We start from the raw sequence: 23,643 nt of genomic DNA on the forward strand, positions 1-23,643 counted from the left end.
GGGTGGAGATTCTAATTTTGACTGTCCTATCATCCTGGACCACAAACCTTCCTCACTGTGCTACATATTTTCTGCTGTACCATTGGCATGGTTATATCTTTTTAGTCCTCTCCATAAAATTATCAGAATTTTTTTCCTAAAGTAGAACTATAGGAACACTTTTTTTTTTTCATTTTGGATAGAGTAAGGGAAGGGCAGGTCTTTAACAGCAAGGGCTGTGGCCTTGACAGGAAGGGGTGGGTCATATTTAAATTAGGGGTGCACGAGTTAAGTCAGGCCTAGTGCAGCACAAAACCTAAATACATCACTGGGCGCAAGGGAGGCAGAGTTTTGGGGGACTGGATGACCTTGCTGTAGCCGTCTTTTTGGCTATAACGTGGTCAGGAAGTAGTTAATGAAGTCTCTTAATACATCCTTAAATGTATCATTTGAAATATTCATGTTTTAATGTAGGAACCTAAATTTAATTTGGAATCAGCCTCTTGCAGTCCCTGTATAGCAAAGCTCAGAGTGGGAGAGTAAAAAGAAGAACAAGAAACCAATTGGTTGTGCTGCTGTAACTCATCTGTTCAAAAAGGAGCATGTTCATAGAAGGATAGAGAAAAGTTTGGGAGAAAACCGCGCTAAGCACATAAAAACCTCAATAATATTAAATAAACATTTGATAAATAAAAGCAGCAACTCTCCTGTAAATAAACAAAACAGCAAGGTACAAATATAAATAGTATTGATATATATGCGCTAAAATTAACTAAGGTGATGAAACCATGTACAGCATGAGTGTAATACCTGATCCAATTAGGTAAATTACACATACATATGTGAAGCACAAATAACAAGTGTAAATAGCATTAAATAACACAATAGTCCCAGTGTAAATGCTGTGAAAACACACGTGCAGCACACCCCCTATGGGAAGGAGGAACAATTCCTATTGATGACTTGCAAATAGGAATGCTGTGTGGGATGAAACACTCTGCGCTTCTCAAGCTGCCACAGACCCAGGTGTCAGATCTTCAGATCAATACAGCTCATAAAGGACAGGGAAAGAAAACAACATATCCTCATAGTGCAATACTGCTGTAACCAGGACAAAGACAGAGACTGTAGCTTGTACAAGTGCGCACTCACGGATCCCCGGAAAAGATACGCCAATGTCACTCCAGTTGCCGCTCAGGTTGATGGTCTCCTCATACGGATGTATATTCCGTCGTTCCCGTCATGTGGCTCCTCCCCCACGCGTTACGTCACTAGACACGTGACTTAGTCAGACTTATTAGGGTACAAATATAAAAAATAGAATCGCGCTAAAAGCTCAGCATAATCATAGCTCAGCAATCCATAAAAATATATAGAGTCCACCAGTGTTGATAACTAAAGGCTTATTCTTATGATCCATCCACCAATTCCGCAAGTGAGTTCCACCACCATAAAATAAAAATGTCTCCTTACCAGATATTGACAACCCTTAATTTCAGAGGGTCATAACATGCCCATAACAGCTCTTAATCTTTAACCTGAAATCAAGAAATGCAATCAAGCTCATAGCCATTGACTCCACTCGAACCAGTGTATGGGTAATTTTCATAAAAGAGAAATGGCTATACAGCACGAGGTGACGTCAGCGCGTCGCTCCTCCCTACGCATTTTGTGATCATTCACGTCGTCCAGCCCTGGGCGAGGTGAATTATAATGAAACACATAGGGCGGAGCGACGCGCTGACATCACCTTGTGCTGTATCGCCCTCGTTACCTGGAAGGACGATCTGTCTGTCCGGCACACCAGACTTAAAGCTGTTAATTTTTTCGGAAGCTGTAAGCGCAATCTTTTTTAGCTTAATAAAATTATTGAAGGTTTTACACTATATGGAGTCTTTCTTTACCCATTACCCGTACACTGGTTCGAGTGGAGTCAATGGCTATGAGCTTACCGGACGCTGGATGCATTGCTTGATTTCAGGTTAAAGATTAAGAGCTGTTATGTGAATTGTGTATTTAGCTGTTATGACCCTCTGTAACGGAGGGTCGTCAATATCTGGTAAGGAGACACCTTTCTTTTATGGTGGTGGAACTCACTCGCGGAATTGGTGAATGGATCATAAGAATAAGCTTTTAGTTATCAACACTGGTGGACTCTATGGCCCAGATTCTGAAAGGGCTTACGACGGCGCAACGCCATGTGCCCCGTCGTAAGTCCTAATCTGGGCCGTCGTATCTATGCGACTGATTCTTAGAATCAGTTACGCATAGATAACCATTAGATCCGACAGGCATAAGGCTCTTACGCTGCCGGATCTTAAATGCAATTTTTTTTTTCGCCGCTAGGTGTAGCCTCCGTCGTTTTCCCGATCGAGTATGCAAATTAGCAAAATACGCGAATTCCCGAACGTACGCTTGGTCGACGCAGTGAAGTTACGACGTTAACGTTAGATTTGCGACGCGTAAAGTTGCCCCTGGGTATATGAGGCGCAGTCAATGTTAAGTATGGCCGTCCTTCCCGTGTCGAAATTTGAAAATTTACGTTGTTTGCGTAAGTCGTCCGTGAATAGGGCTGGACGCCATTTACGTTCACGTCGAAACCAATGACGTCCTTGCGACGTCATTTAGCGCAATGCACGTCGGGAAATTTTAGGGACGGCGCATGCGCAGTACGTTCGGCGCGGGAACGCGCTTAATTTAAATGATCCACGCCCCCTACCCGGATCATTTGAATTAGGAGGGCTTGCGCTGGGGGATTTACGCTACGCCGCCGCAACTTTACAGGCAAGTGCTTTGTGAATCAAGCACTTGCCCGTAAAACTTGTAGCGGCGTAACATAAATGAGATACGTTACGCATCTGCATAGATAAGGCGATCTACGAGAATCTGCCCCTATATATTTTCATAGAAGAAAAGAGCAACTTAAAAAAGAAATTAGCTAATCATTCTGCTTCTTCTCCATTCACTGTACAGTCACAGGCTGGAGGAAAGACAAGACCTGTGAGTGTTACTGAAATGCAGCAGAGACAAATCAAGTCTCCTCCTCTTCCAGACAGGGCTGTGCTGTGTGGCAGAGCTGTGGAATTGTCAGAACTGTATGGACAAAAAATACAAATCTTTTGGCAGGTAAAACAGCTCCCTTATATATATTTTATTGGTGCTGCGCTGCGCAAACTGTTGGTGCTATATAAATCCTGTATAATAATAATACAAAAATTGGTGTATTTAGCTGTTTGCCTGGAGTACAGCTTTAATCTTTCTCCATAAACACAAAATGTCAGGCCATCTTTCAAATCATTAGGTAATTTAATTTAATTTTGGAAGATCATTTATTTTTGATCTGTGTAATACAGACTTTTTAAAATATGATGTCAGTAAAATGTGGTTTAATAAAAAGAAAGCCAAAGAAACTGTTACATGGTTTTGTTTCTTGGTCGATTTCATTTAATTGAATTTTAAAAACCTCGAAATGTAGGCGCGTGAGACTGCACATTCACTTGTTATGCTGAAAACCCACAGTGACTCTCTTTCCCGAAGGACAGATCTAGCGAACCTGCTGTTTACACCTTCAGGCGATCATCATTTACAAGTGAGCAGTACAGTACTAATGGATGGTGTTACGCAATGGCAGGAGATAGATATCTCTCCCTCGCTGGGGATTTCAGCTTATTTCTCACTTGTGAAAACATTGCCTATACCAATCAGCCTCTGGAGAAGGTATTAAATAGATGAAGTTGTTACTGAGTATAAGTGAGACTCGTGCATCAAAGGTGTCTCTGTCAGTAACTAAGAAATATTTTAAATTGTCTCATGCTTTGAGACAAATGTACAAAACTGCCTCATGACATTCATGCTAGGATAACAGCACATGAATGTTTAAATTCTGCCAGATAAAAAGGGTAAAGAAAATGCACATTATTTCACTACATAATACAGTGGGCTTAGCATCAGATATATTTTTTCATATGAAAGTTCTATTTTACACTTTTTTTCCCCAAGGCAGTACTCATTCTCTCTATACTCCTCCTGTCTTGGCTGCTCCTATTCTAAATTGAATCATGCCAAGCATAATTTATCCCACTTCCAATGAGTTTAGGACGTCCAGGACACGCCTCCTGTATGCAAGTTAACAACCCACTTTGGGGTAAGGCTGTCCATAGATGGATCGCTGGCTGAACAAAAAAAAACAAAAATGAATGGATTCCTCCATCCACAAAATCGAGGTGGATAGAGGAATCCTGCCCGCTATGCTATTGAATTATGACAGCGGGGACTCGATAACATTTTTCCATCACACTTGTTATCCGCTTGCCAACTGCCTCACACAGATATACTTTGGCAGGATGACACGGGCAGGCAAAGCAACGTGTATATATACAGTCATAGCCGAAATTGTTGGCACCCCAGATTTTTTTCCAGAAAATCAAGTATTTCTCACAGAAAAGTATTGCAGTAACACATGTTTTGCTATACACATGTTGATTCCCTCTGGCCCGGATTCACGTAGAGCAGCGCATCTTTAGACCGGCGTATCGCATCTCATATGCGCTACGCCGACGTAACTCTGAGAGGCAAGAGCAGTATTCACAAAGCACTCGCTCCCTATGTTGCGCCAGCGTAACGTAAATTGGCCGGCGCAAGCCCGCCTAATTCAAAGTAGGAAAGTAGTGGGCGTGTTACATTTAAATTAACCGTGACCCCATGCAAATGAAGGGCCGAACGAACGGCGCATGCGCACGCATGCTCAGAATCACGTCGCATATACTCCCTAAGATACGACGGCTCAATGCCTACGACGTGAACGTAACCTACGTAAATATGCACCCAAGATACAACGGCGTAGGAGACTTACGTCGGTCGGATGGAGCCAAAATTCAGGCGTATCTTATTTCAAGCATCAGGCGCATAGATACGACGGCGCATCAGTGCACTTACGCTGAGTATCAGAAGATACGTCGGCGTAAGTGCTTTCTGAATCCGGGCCTCTGTGTGTATTGGAACAAAACAAAAAAAAAAGGGAGGAAAAAAATCTAAATTGGACATAATGTCACACAAAACTCCAAAAATGGGCTGGTCAAAATTCTTGGCACCCTTTCAAAATTGTGGATAAATAAGATTGTTTCAAGCATGTGATGCTCCTTTAAACTTACCTGGGGCAAGTAACAGGTGTGGGCAATATAAAAATCACACCTGATAGCAGATAAAAAAGAGAGAAGTTCACTTAGTCTTTTCATTGTGTGTCTGTGTGTGCCACACTAAGCATGGACAACAGAAAGAGGAACTGTCTGAGGACTTGAGAACCAAAATTGTGGAAAAATATCAACAATCTCAAGGTTACAAGTCCATCTCCAGAGATCTAGATTTGCCTTTGTCCACATTGCGCAACATTATCAAAAAGTTTGCAACCCATGGCACTGTAGCTAATCTCTCTATGCGTGAATGGAAGAGAAAAATTGATGAAAGGTTGCAACACAGGATAGTTGGGATGGTGGATAAGCAGCCCCAAACAAGTTCCAAAGAAATTCAAGCTGTCCTGCAGGCTCAGAGAGCATCAGTGTCAGCGCAAACTATCCGTCCACATTTAAATGAAATGAAACGCTATGTCAGGAGACACAGGAGGACCCCACTGCTCACACATAGACATAAAAAAGCAAGACTACAGTTTGACAAAATGTACTTGAGTAAGCCAAAATCCTTCTGGGAAAACGTCTTGTGGACAGATGAGACCAAGATAGAGCTTTTTGTTAAAGCACATCATTCTACTGTTTACCAAAAACAGAATGAGGCCTACAAAGAAAAGAACACAGTACCTACAGTGAAATATGGTGGAGGTTCAATGATGTTTTGGGGTTGTTTTGCTGCCTCTGGCACTGGGTGCCTTGAATGTGTGCAAGGCATCGTGAAATCTAGAGGATTACCAAAGGATTTTGGGTCACACTGTAGAGCCCAGTGTCAGAAAGCTGGATTTGCGTCCGAGATCTTGGGTCTTCCAGCAGGACAATTACTCCAAACATACGTCAAAAAGCACCCAGAAATGGAAGGCAACAAAGCGCTGGAGAGTTCTAAAGTGGCCAGCAATGAGTGCAGATCTAAATCCCAATGAACACCTGTGGAGAGATCTTAAAATTGCTGTTGGGAAAAGGCCCTTCCAATAAGAGAGACCTGGAGCAGTTTGCAAAGTAAGAGTGGTCCAAAATTCCGGGTGAGAGGTGTAAGAAACTTATTGATGGTTAAAGGAAGCGACTGATTTCAGTTATTTTTCCAAAGGGTGTGCAACCAAATATTAAGTTAAGGGTGCCAAGAATTTTGACCAGCCCATTTTTGGATTTTGTGTGACATTATGTCCAATTTGCTTATTTTCCTCCCTTTTTTTTTTGTTCCAATACACACACAGGGAATAAACATGTGTATAGCAAAACATGTGTAACTGGAATACTTTTCAGTGAGAAATACTTGATTTTCTGAAAAAAAAATCTGGGGTGCCAACAATTTCGCTATGACTGTACGTTGCTTTGAATCCAGCCCCTAGCGGGCACGCATGAGCCCGCCGCAGTCTCCGTGACCGTGTTCCGCATTGACTTCAATGGCATGCAATACCACATACGGCCAGAGGTGGGGGAGGCACCGGAGGGCCTTAGAAATGGTCGGAAAGGCCCGAGGACACCTCGGCTGACCTCAGCAAACCTTGAAAAGGCTCAGAAACGGAGTATTTCCGCGTCTTTCTGAGCATTTCCAAATGGCGCCCCACCGTTCGGCGCCCCAACTCAGGCCAAACGTGGTACTGCACACCGCTTTGGCCTGAATCCTGCTAGATTTGCGAGACAACACTCGCAAACCGAGTTAGGATTTTTTCAACGTATTGCCAAACACTTGTTAACCGCAATCCGAGGTTCCACTGTATACTTACTAGAGTGGACAAGTTGGGACCTAGTACATGCAAACTTAAAGCGGAGGTTCACCCATGGAGAACATATTTTCCCCTTAGATTAATGCTCGTTTTGTCTAGGGGAATCGGCTAGTTGTTTTAAAATATGATCCGTACTTACCGTTAAGAGGAAAAAAAACACAAATGGGTGAACTCCCGCTTTAAAAAGTTCTAAAGCCTTTGTAACTGTTTAAAACAGTTCCATGTTTTTTATCTATTTACCACAATGCTTGTATATTTGCCTTTTTTATCAAGGTTTTTTAATCTTATGTGCATTTTTCTTGTTTCCTGCACAAATCTAAAATCAACTTCATTGTAAATGGAATAAAAACAGACATTGGGGTTGATTTACGAAAACTGAAGAAGGCAAAATCTGGTGCAGCTGTGCATGGTAGCCAATCAGCTTCTAACTTCAGTTTGTTCAATTAGACTCTGGCAATACAACCTGGGAGCTGGTTGGGTTCAATGGAGAGCTGCACCAGATTTTGCACCCTCTGGTTTTAGTAAATTAACCCCATTGTGCATGGATCCGAGCTGTCCATTCTTAGGATCAAATCCCTGAACTCCATTCTTCACCACACAGTATGTCCCTCTTTTTGGTCTGATGTCCAGGTCGGTGTCAATTAATATTCAGTTTAAATGGAAACTGCACTTTTTTTTTTTTACGTTATTCATACACATTACAGTAATTTTAGACAAGTCATTGCAGTCCCATGCCCAGTGCTGAAACTCTTACTTTTAGTCCATGCAATACTGGGAGTTATGTGGGAGAGCCTGCTTGCTGCAGTCATATGATTAGTATTAGTATTGTATATTATAATGAGAGGCAAAATTAATGGGAAAAAGTGAGCCAAGTCAGAGTGGCTAATTACATTTCTGGGGACATTCTGTACATATTCGGTAACAGACCACCCCTAGTTACGAGAAAGTGACATTTGCATTTCATGACAGGTTGAAGAAATTAGAGCTGGCTGTTGATAGAACTGAAAGGTCACTTATAATACCATTACATTTCAAAGAGGTCTGTGTAAAAATTTAGTGCATAATTTTCTTAACGAAAATATTTTTCAGTTATTCTTCAACTAGCAATATGTTTTTAACAGTGTTCGACAAGGAAAATTATCGTGTAGACTCAAATTGTACTTCAAGAGAAAAGTAGTAAAATAATATAATTGCCCATTAAGCCTCATACACATGATCCGATTGTTGGGAGGGGATTGTCTGATGACAGACTGTTGGCCAAAAATCCGACCGTTAGTCAATTGTGGTCAAACTTTCGGCCAACAAATGTTGGATGGCAGGCTAGTAAAGGTCCGTCACACAAAAGGCCAAAGTACAAACACGCATGCTCAAAATCAATGCTCATGACATTAGCAGAAGGTGCCCAAAGGGTGGCGCTCAAAAGCTGAAATTCCACGTAGTACGTCACTACGTTCGTGTTTGTTGCCGACAATTGTGTGCCATTTGTATGCAAGACAAAATGCAGGCACACGCCCTTTGGACAACAGCCTGACACTCGGTTGGCCAAAAATCGGATCGTGTGTACGAGGCTTAACAGAACCTTTCCCAGCCTTTTAACCCCAGAGGAACCCTTTAATCCATTTTCAAGAGTCGAGGATCCCCTGCTAAAGTTTATTCATTGGTGGTCAATTGGAAAAATAACCCTTATATTGGTGGCCACTGGGAAGAATGCTCTCTGTACAGTGGTGGTCAGAATGCACACCTTTCAGACAGCAAATATGATTACCCGCCATCATGGCTTTGCCAAGTGCAGCTGGACCCAGAACTATTTGGCACCATAAAATGGGAGGTCAATTGACCACAGCTCAAGGAACCCCTAGCAACTTCTGAAGGAACCCTAGGATTCCACAGAACCTTGGCTGAGAACGGCTGGTTTAATGTTTTTCCAATTTACTTCTGAAACATGATGACTGTTAGAGCTGTAGACTGCACAATGTGTTTTTTTAAGAAGTATGGGTGTGCTTGAGCGATAATTTCTGCAGCATCCTTTTATAGCTGGTATTCACAGTTAGAAAATAATGAATAATTAATTACTTGTTTATTCTAAATATATCAGAGGCATGACCAAAAGTGTGAAGAGAATGTCTTTTGTTTAAGAATGTTCACAATATAAGCTGACCCTCATTCCCGTTTCAGAAAACTGGGTGGTATGATCACTATTTATATCCTTATAGCTTAGAAAGGAACCTTTGGATCAAATGTGCAAAAGATAAGTAAATAGAAAAAGTAAAGGAATGAGAACGTTATATCATCGTTTTTGGGTCTATAATGTGTGCATATACAGCCTATTCATACACCATCTGTCAGACACTACTAGAGTGTATGGGGCTTTAGGGTTGTGTACTTTGGCTTTTGTTTGCATCACAACTGCTCAACATTCAAGTCAATGGAAAGGGAAAGCAGCTTGGAGCAGTTTATAGTGTGGTCAAAAGTGAATGTGAAGATCTTGAATGCACCTAAAAAAACGCTGCATTTGCAAATCTAGATACACCCTTATACTCCGCAAGAACTTCAGATACTGCAAGCCAAAACTGTACACCCTTTTTGGGGGAAATTTTTAAGTGTTTTTTTTTCTTTTCCCAAAGGAATTTTGAGTTAATGTCTACGCTTTTGAGAAAACCAATGAAAGCAGAGCAAGTATACGTAGCCCTAAGAGGAAGATACTAGCCTTCACATGTGAAGAGGCAAAGTGGACTGGCTGACCAGAAGAAAAGAAGACAATGTAATTTTAACCTCCCTGGTGGTTTTCCCCAGTGTGGCTCGGGGTTAAATTTCAGTACTATTAACGGTAACCCCTGAGCCACACTCTGGATTGCATTGCAGGATCCTGGTGCAGTATACTTACCTTGTCCCCAGGATCCTGCGATGTCCCCCGCTGTTTCCGCGGGCTGTGTCCTATGCACAATGACTCTGTGTGCCAGGCTCCGTTCCCTGCGAGCGTCACGACGCATGGGGGCGGAGCCTGACGGCAAATTCAAAAAGTACACAAAGCATAAAACATACAGTACACTTACAGATTCAGATAATTTCACCTCCCTTTTTTCCCTAGTGCTTTGTCCAATGCAGGGGTCAAGTCCTGAGGAAAAAAGTGTGGGAACTCCCACCCAAGATCCACTCCCCCCCAAAAAAAAAAAATGATACGCTCATATGCATAATTACTAAACCGCATGTTTTTTTCCGATCCACTGTACCTTAGTAATCCTTTATGTTAGTGGCTGCTTCCTGTATATGGATTCATCGGGTAGTGTGCTCTAGTCCTGCAAAGGGAACTGAGTTCCTGCTGTGAAAAAAGTGCAGGAACTCCGTTCCCACGCGTTCCCGCAGGACTTGAGCCCTGGTCCAATGCCCTGGACAATGCCCTGAATATATACTGTTCTTTCTGCCTGGAAACTTGAGATTATTGATAGCAATCAAAAAGTGGGTTTAGACCAGCTAGAAAACAGCAATAGTAAATTAGAACAACTGCAGTTTTGAGCGATATTGAATCGTGGGGAAATACATTTTATTATTATTATATTATTATTTTTTATAATTATTTATAGTTATTTATTATATTATAATTTATGATTTAGCGCCTCAAACTTTATCATACCAGGGATATCTACTAGACTCTTGTTTGGACAGATTTAAGTGTGTTATTACTAAGAATTACAGGACTACAATATAAAACGCCAAATTTCTATGTAAAACAATTGTACCGATTTGAGTCGCAAAAATCTGACATAATCATACCGCCAGGGTGGTTAAGGCCCTTTATATCTATAGCTAAAACTTTTTTTTTGTTAGAATTAGTAAAAAACCCTGGAAAGGTTTTTGTTTGCTGCCTGTGTCCTGTCAGAGAGATTCTTTGCTACATACACACCTAAAGAGCAATAAAACTGCAAACTAAAAATGTAATATATTGCAATTTATTATTATTATTCAGGATTTATATAGCGCCAACAGTTTGCGCAGCGCTTTACAACATGTTTACAGATCCTTAGATATAGTGGCTGCATTCATTTTCTTTTTTAAGCTTTTTCCCTCTGTTCTCACCTGGTGATCTGGCCAGTAACACACCTCCTAGATTAGAATGCCTCCACTCTAGATGAAGCCAGGTCTTTTTTTTTAACCACTTAAGGACTGCCTAACACGGATTTACGTTGGCAGAATGGCACGGCTGGGCACAATCACTTATGGGTACGTCTTCTTTAAGTGCCCAGCCGTGGGTTGCGCGCGGCCGCAACCTGGTCCGAAGCTCCGTGACCGTGCCAGCGGGACCCACGGACCCGATCGCCGCCGTTGTCCCACGATCGGTCACAGGAGCTGAAGAACGGGGAGAGATGTGTGTAAACACACCTTCCCCGTTCTTCACTGTAGCAATGTCAGTGATCGTCTGTTCCCTGATATAGGGAAAGACGATCACTGATGTCACATGTCCAGCCCCGCCCCCCTACAGTTAGAAACACATAGGAGGTCACACTTAAACCCTACAGCGCCCCCTAGTGGTTAACTCATAAACTGCAATTGTCATTTTCACATTAATCATTGCATTTTTATAGCACTCTTCGCTGTGAAAATTACAATGGTCCCAAAAATGTGTCAAAATTGTCCGATGTGTCCGGCCATAATGTCGCTGTCACGAAAAAAAATCGCTGATTGCCGACATTAGTAGTAAAAAAAAATTATTAATAAAAATGCCATAAAACTATCCCCTATTTTGTAAACGCTATAAATTTTGCGCAAACCATCGATAAACAATTTTTGCGATATTTTTTTTACCAAAAATAGGTAGAAGAATACGTATCGGCCCAAACTGAGGAAAATATTTTTTATATATATATATATATATATATATATATATATATATATATATATATATATATATATATATTTTGGGGGGGTTTTATTATGGAAAAAAGTTAAAAATATTGATTTTTTTTCAAAATTGTCGCTCTATTTTTGTTTACAGCGCAAAAAATGAAAACTGTTGAGGTGATCAAATACCACCAAAAGAAAGCTCTATTTGTGGGGAAAAAAGGACGCCAATTTTGTTTGGGAGCCACGTCGCACGACCGCTCAGTTGTCAGTTAAATCGACGCAGTGCCGAATCGCAAAAAGGAGCAAGGTCCTTAACCTGCATAATGGTACGGGTCTTAAGTGGTTAACATCAGTACCTGACCTCAAACTTGCCTTTGGATATATAGGCACAAATTCCCACAGAACAGACACATCCCAAAAAGCCTTCAAAAAACAGTAGAGAAACCTAAAGCCACAAAGGGGTGGCGGGCAACTCCATATTAATACCCATGATCTTGGAATAGGATTTCCATCAAAATTATTTGGAGGAAGTTGGTCATGACCATAGTGGAAAAGACATGGCTCTTACATTGCCTTAGTTTCATTCACTGCAAAAATGTTGGTGACTTTCATATGGTGTAAGGCCCTTTTCACATGGAGCAGACTCTTCCAGGTTTTATTCACTGGAGCCTGTAGATGTACAACGTTCGCCACTCTCTGTGCCAGACTCACCTTTTTTACACAAAACATGTACTAATCTTTCCACTTATAACCTGACTTGGCATACTGTGCTAATAACATTTGTATAAATAGCCATTTTAAAGGGTTTGTAAACCTTGTTTTTTTTTTTTTTAAATAACAAACATGTCACACTTACCTCCACTGTGCAGTTCGTTTTGCACAGTGTGGCCTAGATCACCATCTTCTGGGGTCCCCCAGCAGCTCTCGCGGCTCCTCCTTACATTGGTAAACCCCCTGGGAGAAGCGCTTACCAGTGTGAGTATTTTTTTCACCTTAATGCATCCTATGTGTGGTTGTAAACTCTGTACAACCACTTTTACCTGCAGATAAGCCCTACCTGTAGGTGCTGGAATTATCTCCTAAACCTACACAGTTTAGGAGATATTTACAATATACGCATGTGCCGACATCATCGACGCATACACACTTTAGAAAGGACCTCTCAAACTCCATCAGGTTGGGCTTTGGCTGAGTCACTCAAGGACATTGACAGAGTTGTCCTGTAGCCACTCCTTGGTTCTCTTGACTGTGTGCTTAGGGTCATTGTCCTGTTGGAAGATGAACCTTTGCTCCAGTCTGAGGTCCAGAATTCTCTGGGGCAGGTTTTCATCAAGGATGTCTCTGTACATTGCTGCATTCATCTTTCCCTCGATCCTGATTTGTCTCCCAGGTCCTGCCACTGAAAAAAATACCCACAGCACGATGCTGCCACCTCTATGCTTCACTGTAGGGATGGTATTGGCCAGGTGATGAGCAGTGCCTGGTTTCCTCCAGATATTACGCTTGCCATTCAGGCCAAAGACTTCAATCTTTGTTTTATCAGACCAGAGAATTTTGTTTCTCATGGTCTGAGAGTCTTTCAGGTGCCTTTTGGCAAACTCCAGGCATGCTGTCATGTGCCTTTTACTGAGGAGTGGCTTGCGTCTGGCCACCCAACTATACAGGCCTGAGTGCTGCAGAGATCGTTGTTCTTCTGGAAGGTTCTCCTCTCTCCACAGAGAAATGCTGGAGCTCTGTCAGGCCCCGTATACACGACCGAGTTTCTCGGCAGAATTCAGCCAGAATACGGCTCGATCGGAGCCGTATTCTGCCGAGAAACCCAGTCGTGTGTACACTTTTGGCCAAGGAAACCGACAAGGAACTCGTCGAGCCAAATAGAGAACATGTTCTCTATTTCCTCGTTAGTCAATGGGGAAACTTGGCTCGCCGAGATCCTCGGCGGCTTCACAAGGAACTCGACGAGCAAAACGATGTGTTTTGCCCGTCAAGTTTCTCGGACGTGTGTACGGGGCCTCAGAGTGACCATCGGGTTCTTGGTCACTTCCCTGACTAAGATCCTTATCCCCCAATCGCTCAGTTTGGCCAGGCGACTCGCTCTAGGAAGAGTTCTGGTGGTTAAGAACTTCTTCCATTCACAGATGTTAGGGGCCACTATGCTCATTGGGACCTTCAATGCTGCAGACATTTTTCTGTACCCTTCCCCAGATCTGTGCCTCGATACAATCCTGTCTCGGAGGTCTACAGACAATTCTTTAGACTTCATGGCTTGGTTTGTGCTCTGACATGTACTGTTAACTGTGGGACCTTTATATAGACAGGTGTGTGCCTTTCCAAATAATGTCCAATCAACTAAATTTACCACAGGTGGACTCCAATCAAGTTGTAGAAACATCTCAAGGATGATCAGTGGAAACAGGATGCACCTGAGGTAAATTTTGAGTGTCATGGCAAAGGCTGTGAATACTTACTGTATGTACATGTTATTTTTTCTGTTTTTTATTTGTAATAAATTTGCAAAGTTTTCAAACAAACTTCTTTCGTGTTTTTATTATGGGGTATTGTTTGTAGAATTTGGAGAAAAATAATGAATTTAATCTAGTTTGGAATAAGACTGTAACATAACAACATGTGGAAAAAATGAAAATGCTGTGAATACTTTCCGCATGCACTGTATATTGATTTTTTCGCCAGCACATGAATGCCGCCCCCTCTCTCCCAAGAGCCTGCGCAAACAATGGAAGGAATTCAATAAAGCTTCAGCTCCGCTTTTCTGACATTAATTGCTCTTGTTAATGTGTTGTGCCAAACTCAAAATCACCTGCCACAGTTTTGGTTCTGACAGCGACTTGTGCTCCAAGTTCAGGTAATTCCAATTTGCTCCACTTATATATTGTATTTTGGCACAATACCTGTACCAAATTCAAAATAAAATACAGGCAGCTTGTATCTTATGAAAGTGGAGCTATTAAAGAACAACTTTCTTTTGGCATACAGAGACAGATTTTGTGAAATGTTTTGTCTTGAGTGCATTCCAAAAGTGGCACAGCATGCGACAACGTTCTAGACATGTACGTGAATTTAGCGCATTCTTTGCCAATTTTAGCAAACACTTTAGCAAAATCTGTCAGAAATTTCAAAACTCTAGTGAAGATGTCACATAAGTAATAAAGGTCCTTTTTTTTTTTAAGAAAAAAAATGTAACCTTCTCCTGGTACCACCCTTATGAGCAGCAAAAAGCTTACATTTACCTACCATGGTAATACCAATCAGGCTGCCCTTTAACAACAGGTGTTTCAAGAGGAGCCAAAAATAAAAAACAGGATCAAAAATTGGACAGCTTAGTAATCACCAATGCATATCATTTATTTTTAGCCAGATACTCTTTTATAGGTAGATTCAGTAAGAGTTAGGCCGACTTATCAGTAGATAAGCCGGCCTAACTCAGAATCTACACCGACGTATGTTTAAGCGTATGCTCAGAGATACGCTTAAACATATCCAAGATAGGACGGCTTGCGCTGTCCTATCTTAGATTGCAATTTTTCGGATGGCCGCTAGGTGGCGCTTCCATTGCGGTCGGCGTAGATTATGTAAATGAGTTTGTACGCTGATTCACGAACGTACGCCCGACCGCCGCAGTCGATTTACGCCGTTTCCGTAAGGCCTTAGGAGGCCTAAAGTTATTCCACCTATTAGGTGGAATAACAATGTTAAAGTATGGCCGCCGTTCCCGCCGCGAGATTCGAAATTTTAACGTCGTTTGCATAAGTCGTCCGCGAATCGGGATTTACGTCGTTTACATCCACGTCGAAATCAATAGGCCCGTGCGGCGTACATAACCGCAATGCACACTGGGAAATGCAGTCGTCCGGCGCATGCGCAGTGACAAAAAAACGTCAAAAACGTGAGGTCAAGCCTCATTACCATTAAACACGCCCCCCCCAACCCATTTGAATTAGGCGCCCTTACGCCCGCCGCATTTACACTACGCCGCCCTAAGTAAGGAGGCAAGTACTTTGTGAATCATGTACTTGCCTCTCTTACTTAAGGCGGCGTAGTGTAAACACGCTAGGCTACGCCGCCCCAAATTAGCGCGCCCCTACCTGAATCTACCTATTAAAGCATACATTTGCATTAAAAAAAAAAATATCTCTTTTCAAAATATTCAAGGACTGCAAGCAACTTTGCAAGTATACATTTTCAGCTCTGCCCTTCCCTTGGATTTTCGGAGCTGTCACAGGCCCAGGCCAGTAAACACGGCCTTTGTTTATACTCAGGCCCGAAAACAACAAGATCCTCATACTTATTTAATTCAATATCCTAAAACCAAGAACTATGAATGTAGACCTTTTTACTGCACTGCACTCTTGAAGTTACTAGAGGAATGGATCACAAAGTGCTGCAAAAAAGCAGCCCCACATAAGATTACCTATGTCCTGCCTATACTCTTATCCCATGATGTTCCCCACAGCTAAAGCACTGGATGTTAAAAAAAAACCAAAAAAAAAACAGTAGCGTAGAATGAGTTTTGCAGCGTTTTTCAGCACTTTTCTGCCTTTTCTTTAGCAAAACTATACTCTCACTAAAGCTTGTGGCTCAAAAACACTCAGAAAATCCAAATAGGTGAGTATTTCAACGTCTTGGAGCATTTTTCGAGCTGATAAACTCCTCTAAAAACCCACTAGTTCTGGGTCTATTATTAGATACGCTACGCCGCGGTAACTTACTTCTCTTCGGTTCGAATCCAGAACGAATTTGCGCTGTAAGTTACGGCGGCGTAGTTTATCTCTCGCGGCGTAAGGGCGCGGATTTCAAATTGGGCGGGAAGGGGGCGTGTTTCATTTAAATGAAGCGCGTCCCCGCACGGAATGAACTGCGCATGCGCCGTCCCTAAATTTCCCGCCGTGCATTGCGCGAAATGACGTTGCAAGGACGTCATTGTTTTGACTTGGACGTAAATTACGTCCATCCCGCGATTCACGGACGACTTACGCAAACGGAAAAAAAATTAGAATTAAACGCGGGAACGACGGCCATACTTAACATAGCAGGTTTAACTATACGCCACAAAACAGCAGCTTTAACTATACGCCGGAAAAAGCCGACTAGAGACGACGTAAAAGAATGCGACGGCCGCTCATACGTTCGTGGATCTTCGGAAATAGCTAATTTGCATACTGGACGCAGATTACGACGGGAACGCCACCCAGCGGATGCCGAAGAATTGCATCTTAGATCCGAAGGCGTACGAAGACGGATCTAACCCAGATGCCGTCGTATCTTGTTTTGAAGATTCAAAACAAAGATACGACGCGGGAAATTTGAAAGTACGTTGGCGTATCAGTAGATACGCCGGCGTACTCGCTTTGTGGATCTGCCCCTATGTGTGCATTGACACATAGGATAACATGCTGGAGAGTTTACTGACTATAGAAAAAAAACGTCTAAAGCCAAAAACAGCAGCTGTAAAAACGACCAGTGTGCATGAGGCCTTATAGCAGATAATAAAATGAACAGCTGGTCCTGTCCTGGTCTTCAGATATGTAGTTCTTTACACTAGTATAGACTCCAGACAGGCTGAATGTAAACAAACCAATGTTTACAATGACTGTGGCCTTTGATAACCCTACTGAAAGCAAAAAAAGAAAGGATAGAGGTAAGGGGTTACACAAACTTGCCTGCCCCTGGTTATATTAAAATAGTTCACGTGTTGTAAAAAGTACAGTTATCTTTTAAAATTAACGTTTCCACTTGGATAAAATGTAAGTACTAATCGTAATTGCTGCTCAGCATCATATTTGATTTTTTCTTTACTGATTTTTTAATGAATCAGGTGTTCATCAGCACGCAGAGTTGTGTGATAATTACAAGCGAGAACATAATTCAGTTTACTGGCCTTTAATGTAACAAGCCTTTTACCTTGCCTATTTTTAAGAAAGAAAAAAAAAAGCTTGTGGCGCAGGAGGCAATTAAAATGCGGCACATTTTATCATAAGAACATACGTTCCATTTTGACAATAACAGAGGACTGTAGGAGAGAATAAAAAAGGTAGCCATTATAGCTTGGCTCCTCAATGCTCCTGTGGAGCGTTTTTTAAGTGTTTTCTTGCACCCTCCTAGTTCTGGCTGTCATCTGTAAAAACAAAAGTTTTGATGCTGAAGACAAAAAAAAGAAGACAATTTGAGAAAAGTATATATGTTTCTTCAGTCTTAGACATCTACCATAACACTTCTTGTGCTTATTTTTTCAAATGTATATCTTGTGGCACTTAAACACATGGGGTATGAAAGGGTCATGTGATTGGTAATTTGAACATGTACCCTTATTGGTGGAAGGTGATCGGTAATGCCCATATTTGATCCATACTTAACACCATGCTGGGGATAATAAAAGTGAAACAGTGTATGAGTCAACATGTTGTTGGGTCAATTATTTATATATGCTGTTTCCTATGCATAGAGATATTTGGATATGAAGCAATGGAATCGGCCGATGAAAGGTAATTGTACTTAGATAATAAGATGATAGTCAGGACTAGTGTTTAACCACTAGCCGACCGCGCACCGCCGTTCTACGTCGGCAGGTCGGCTCGGCTGGGCGAGAGCACGTAGTATAACGTCCTCTCTCTCAGCCGCCACTAGGGGCGCACGCGCGCGCCCCCCGCTCGCCCCCGACTCCCGTGCGTGTGCCCGGCGGGCGCGATCGCCGCCGGGCACACGCGATCGCTCGGTACAGAGCGGGGAGCGGGAGCTGTGTGTGTAAACACACAGCTCTCGGTCCTGTCAGCAGGGGAAATGCTGATCTTCTGTTCATACAATGTATGAACAGAGGATCAGTGTTTCCCCTAGTGAGGCCACCCCCCCCCCCACAGTAAGAACACACCCAGGCATGCTTAACCCCTTCCCCGCCCCCTAGTGTTAACCCCTTCACTGCCAGTGGCATTTTTATAGTAATCCAATGCATTTTTATAGCACTGATCGCTATAAAAATGCCAATGGTCCCAAAAATGTGTCAAAAGTGTCCGAAGTGTCCGCCATAATGTCGCAATACCGAAAAAAAATCGCTGATCGCCGCCATTACTAGTAAAAAATATATATTAATAAAAATGACATAAAAATACCCCCTATTTTGTAAACGCTATAACTTTTGCGCAAACCAATCAATAAACGCTTATTGCGATGTTTTTTTACGAAAAATATGTAGAAAAATACGTATCGGCCTAAACTGAGGAAAAAAAATGTTTTTTTATATATTTTTGGGGGATATTTATTACAGCAAAAAGTAAAAAATATTCATTTTTTTCAAAATTGTCGCTCTATTTTTGTTTATAGCGCAAAAAAAAAAAAAACGCAGAGGTGATCAAATACCACCAAAAGAAAGCTCTATTTGTGGGAAAAAAAAGGACGCCAATTTTGTTTGGGAGCCACGTCGCACGACCGCGCAATTGTCTGTTAAAGCGACGCAGTCCCGAATCGCAAAAAGTACTCTGGTCTTTGGGCAGCAATATGGTCCGGGGGGTAAGCGGTTAAAGGTGAAAATGCACCTTTCAGGGTATGTGGGAATTAACATGTCTGCAGGGCTACTGAATATTGAGATACTCTAAACCAGTGGTCTCCAAACTGTGGCTCTGGGGCCAGGTTCAGCTCTTTGCTTGTCTTTATCTGGCCCTTGAGGGTTTTTTGTGCCATTGGCACCAACAATTGGTCACTATTCTTTCCATTGACCAATGCTGGGGCATAATTCTTTCCATTGACAACAAAAATAGTGCACTATTCCTTCCACTGACAGCAACTATTTCTCCCTCTAATACCAAAGATCGGCATTGTTTGCTCCCCCCGGGCACAGTCCAACCCCCCCAAGTCTGAAAGACAGTAAACTGGCCATTTCTTTAGAAAGTTTGGACACCCCTGCTCTAAACGTTTATGCTGGTTGGTTACAACAACTTGCCTACTCCATGTCCAAACACAGGGGAATGAAGTAGCTTTCATCTTTTCAAAACTTCTTTACGGAGAACAATTGACATATGTTATAATCATAGGCCCAGATTCACGTACGACTTACGCCAACGTATCTTCTGATACGCCGCGTAAGTTCTAGGATGCGCCGTCTTATCTATGCGCCTTATTCTTGAAACAAGATACGCCTGAATTTTGGCTTGATCCGACCGACGTAAGTCTCCTACGCCGTTGTATCTTGGGTGCATATTTACGCTGGCCGCTAGGGGCGCTTCCATTGATTTACGCATTGGAATATGTAATCGACCTAGATATGCCGATTCACGAACGTACTTGCACCCGTCGCAGTAAGCAACGCCGTTTACGTAAGGCGTACGTCCGGCATAAAGTCATCCCACCTAAAGCAGGGGTAAGTCATGTTAGGGTATAGACGTCGGAACAGCCGTCGTATTTTACGTCGTTTACGTAAGTCGTACGTGAATGGGGCTGGGCGTAGGTAACGTTCACGTCGTACGCATTGAGCCGTCGTATCTTAGGGAGTATATGCAACGTGATTCTGAGCATGCGCGCGCATGCGCCCTGTTCGTTCGGCCATTCATTTACATGGGGTCACGGTTCATTTTAATACAACACGCCCACTACCTTCCTAATTTGAATTAGGCGGGCTTACGCCGGCCCATTTACGCTACGCCGCCGTAACTTAGGGAGAAAGTGCTTTGTGAATACTGGTCTTGCCTCTCTATGTTACGTCGGCGTAGCGCATATGAGATGCGCTACGCCCGCTCAAAGATACGCCGTTGTACGTGAATCTGGCCCATAATCTTTAGTCATACATTGTTAAATAAAAATATCAGGCTAAGTATAAGGTTGTAAGATCATTCTAAGCATAATTTGTGCTTGAGCTTAGTGCTGATGACAGGCACTTAGTCAACTAAGGTATAAAGGTAAATGTAAAAATGACAGAAAACAAAACAAAATGCTTTGCTGCTAGTCTTACCCTACTCCAGCAGCCCTGTCAAAATGCCAGCTATCAGCCCTTACTTCCAGCAGAACACAGTTCAGTTTCCATAGGGGCCTATAGACTGACACTGAGGTACTTATATTTCTGCCAAGACAGGGAGAGAATACAGGTGAATAACATCTCACAAACCAATTGCTGGGGGGGGGGGGGGAGGCCCATTCGCACCGTGGGTAGAATTAACCTATATTTTTGCCCAGACAGGGAGAGAATACAAGTGAATAACATCTCACAAACCTATTGCTGGGAGGGAGAAGGCCCATTCACACCGTGGGTAGAATTAACCTATATTTCTGCCCAGACAGGGAGAGAATACAAGTGAATAACATCTCACAAACCTGTTACCTGTTTCTGGGAGGGAGAAGAGCCCATTAACACCTTAGGTAGAATCAACCTATATTATATAACTTAACTTATAAATCAAAATTCGATTTTCACCCGTGAAGAACACTTACCGGCCTGGAGCGGATTTCTTTGGCATACAGAGGTTTCAAGAATTCCGAATCTCCTTCTAGTCGTAAACCTTTCTCTGTGATTCTGAGATTCCCCATTCCGTCCTAAAACATGAAACACCAAATTTAAATTGTAAATCTGGAATTCTTGGGAGCAAAAAACTTTGTACATCACTAATCTATAAGCCTTAAATGTGGAGTTGGTTATCAAACACAGTGTCACAAGGTGTGGTAGATATTTTCACTTAGCTTTAATAAACCGTTCACCTGAAGTTTTGCCAGTTTCTGCCCACTTTTCATTGCTCCAGAGCCTCCTGTTGTAGTCTCATTCATATAAATAAATAACAAATTCAGCAGGCAGAGTTTGAGCCCCTCAAAGATGGCTACAGCAGTTGTGGAGACCCTGGATTGACTTACTAAAGACAAAAAGACTGAAAGTGCAGTTGCTCCAGAGCTTAGTAAATTAGGTAAATCTTGCCTTTGCAAAGAACACCCAATTACGTGCAAGAAAAAAAAAATAATTTTTGTACCGAAAAGGTTTTCCCCCTCAATGACCAGATCCCCAATCTGACAATCACTCTCTGCTCCCCTGTCAGATTGGGGATCTGTTTTTGTTTACATTGACAGATCCCCTTTTTTGCTCTATGTCGAGCTATCGCAGGAGGCGGCGGACATCGTGCCCGCCAACCACGCACATCGGCTCCCCCGCCTGCCACATGCATTGGCTCCCCCGCCTGCCACATGCATTGGCTCCCCCGCCTGCCACGTGCATCGGCTCCCCCGCTGGCCACACAAATCGGCTCCCCTGCCGTCCAGCCGGGGGCATGCCTGCTAAAGCTCTTAAAAGACCCGATGTACACCTACAGCAATTTTCAGAAACAAGCTGACCTGCCGCAGTACAATGACGGCGGCTGGTCAGCAAGTGGTTAAATAAACAACACGCAAGTCAAAGCTTTGCTCTAGTAATTCTTGCTATTTATTTGTCTTATGACAAAGTCTAGAGTAAACAAATGAGAAGTCCAGGTTCTGTGTTCCTATGCTATCATTTCATAGCTCTGGGAAGCAGAAGACATATGGGAACTGTAAAGCAAGGTGAGGCCCTTGCCTCATGATGCTCCTAGTGGATGCTGACTGATATTAACTTCTTGTTCAGTCTTGTGGCAGGCTATGTCTCTTTTTAATCAATCGGTGTGGCCATCTTTCTGTCAATTTGATGAGTGACATTTGGTGAGTGCCTAGTACTGATACATCATGCAATTCCCACTGTACAGATTTTTTTCAGCACTTCTGCCCAATCTCCATTGACCTGCCTGCCACAGCTGGGAAAATTGTCATTACCAATTTATGAGCCTGAAGCCTCGTACACACGGCCGAGGAACTCGACGTGCCAAACACATCGAGTTCCTCGGCCAGTTCAGCACTGAAGCCGCCGAGGAGCTCGGCGGGACGAGAGCTCCCATAGAACAACGAGGAAATAGAGAACATGTTCTCTATTTCCTCGCCGAGCTCCTCGTCGGCTTCCTCGGCCGAAAGTGTACACACGACCAGTTTCCTCGGCAGAATTCAGCCAGAAACTCGGTCGGAAGCTGAATTCTGCCGAGGAAACTGGTCGTGTGTACGAGGCCTGAATCTTAATATGTCTTGGTAGAGTGCTGTCATTTATCAGCATTAATGATACTGAGTAATCAGCTTTACTGCACATAACCGCATTTCTTTGTTCCTAGGCTGCCTCAGAGGACAGCAGTGCCCCAATCACAGAGCATGTGTAGCCTACTAATTGCTAGATGAACATGACATTGATGGTCATGGTATTTATGGAATATTTATGAAGCTTGGTGAGGCAGCATATTTCTACGTACATTAACAAATCTAAATTTACTATATAAAATGCTCCTCAGCTGCTTATTTTTTAAAGTGGGTTGCTGGACATGGTTTTAATGTGTTTAAATAAAAGGGTCACTCTAGCAAGCCACGGTTTACAGAGAGGAAAGTGCATTGCGAAAACAAAACATATTTATTGTTAAGGTAACCACAGAATAAAAGCAACACACCATAGGCCGTTGGCATGTGTATTCTTAGCAGGTAAAAAAAAAAAATCGTCAGCAGTCCAATCATGACTTTGCACTCAACTACCATTTAGCCTTACAGCCAACTTTGGTATACCTTAACATCCTTTATCAGACTGAACGTGTTCAGGCACTCAACTACAATTTAGCTATATGGCTAACGTCCTGTATATCTGGGTTTAAGATCTGTCAGTCTGCATCTCTATCTCCTCCTATTATATGGTTGGTGAGATTTTCATTCAATTCCTGTTCTGGTGCCAGGCAAAGTGAGGGAATAATTCCCAATGGGGGACATAAATTGGGACATAAACATCAAAAAGAGCCCAACCGAGCTTGAGAAGTTGAGAAACAGCATGGATTATCAGCATGCCACTGAAAAGGTCCACAGCAAGTAGAAAATCATCCTTAGACCTAATAAGTAAAGTT

General features: G+C 42.6%; 1 protein-coding gene across 2 annotated transcripts in view; it reads right to left on the bottom strand.

Moving 5' to 3' along the window:
• The window catches only part of SGCD (sarcoglycan delta), a 605,373-nt gene that overhangs the window by 150,877 nt on the left and 430,853 nt on the right, over positions 1-23,643 (bottom strand). For both annotated transcript variants that reach the window (XM_040345086.1, XM_040345085.1), the window contains one exon: positions 21,155-21,256. In XM_040345086.1, coding sequence (XP_040201020.1) covers positions 21,155-21,256 — 102 coding nt within the window. The remainder of the gene's footprint in view (positions 1-21,154; positions 21,257-23,643) is intronic.

Source organism: Rana temporaria, chromosome 3 (genome assembly GCF_905171775.1).
Source record: "Rana temporaria chromosome 3, aRanTem1.1, whole genome shotgun sequence".
In the NCBI taxonomy this organism is placed as follows: Eukaryota; Metazoa; Chordata; class Amphibia; order Anura; family Ranidae; genus Rana; species Rana temporaria.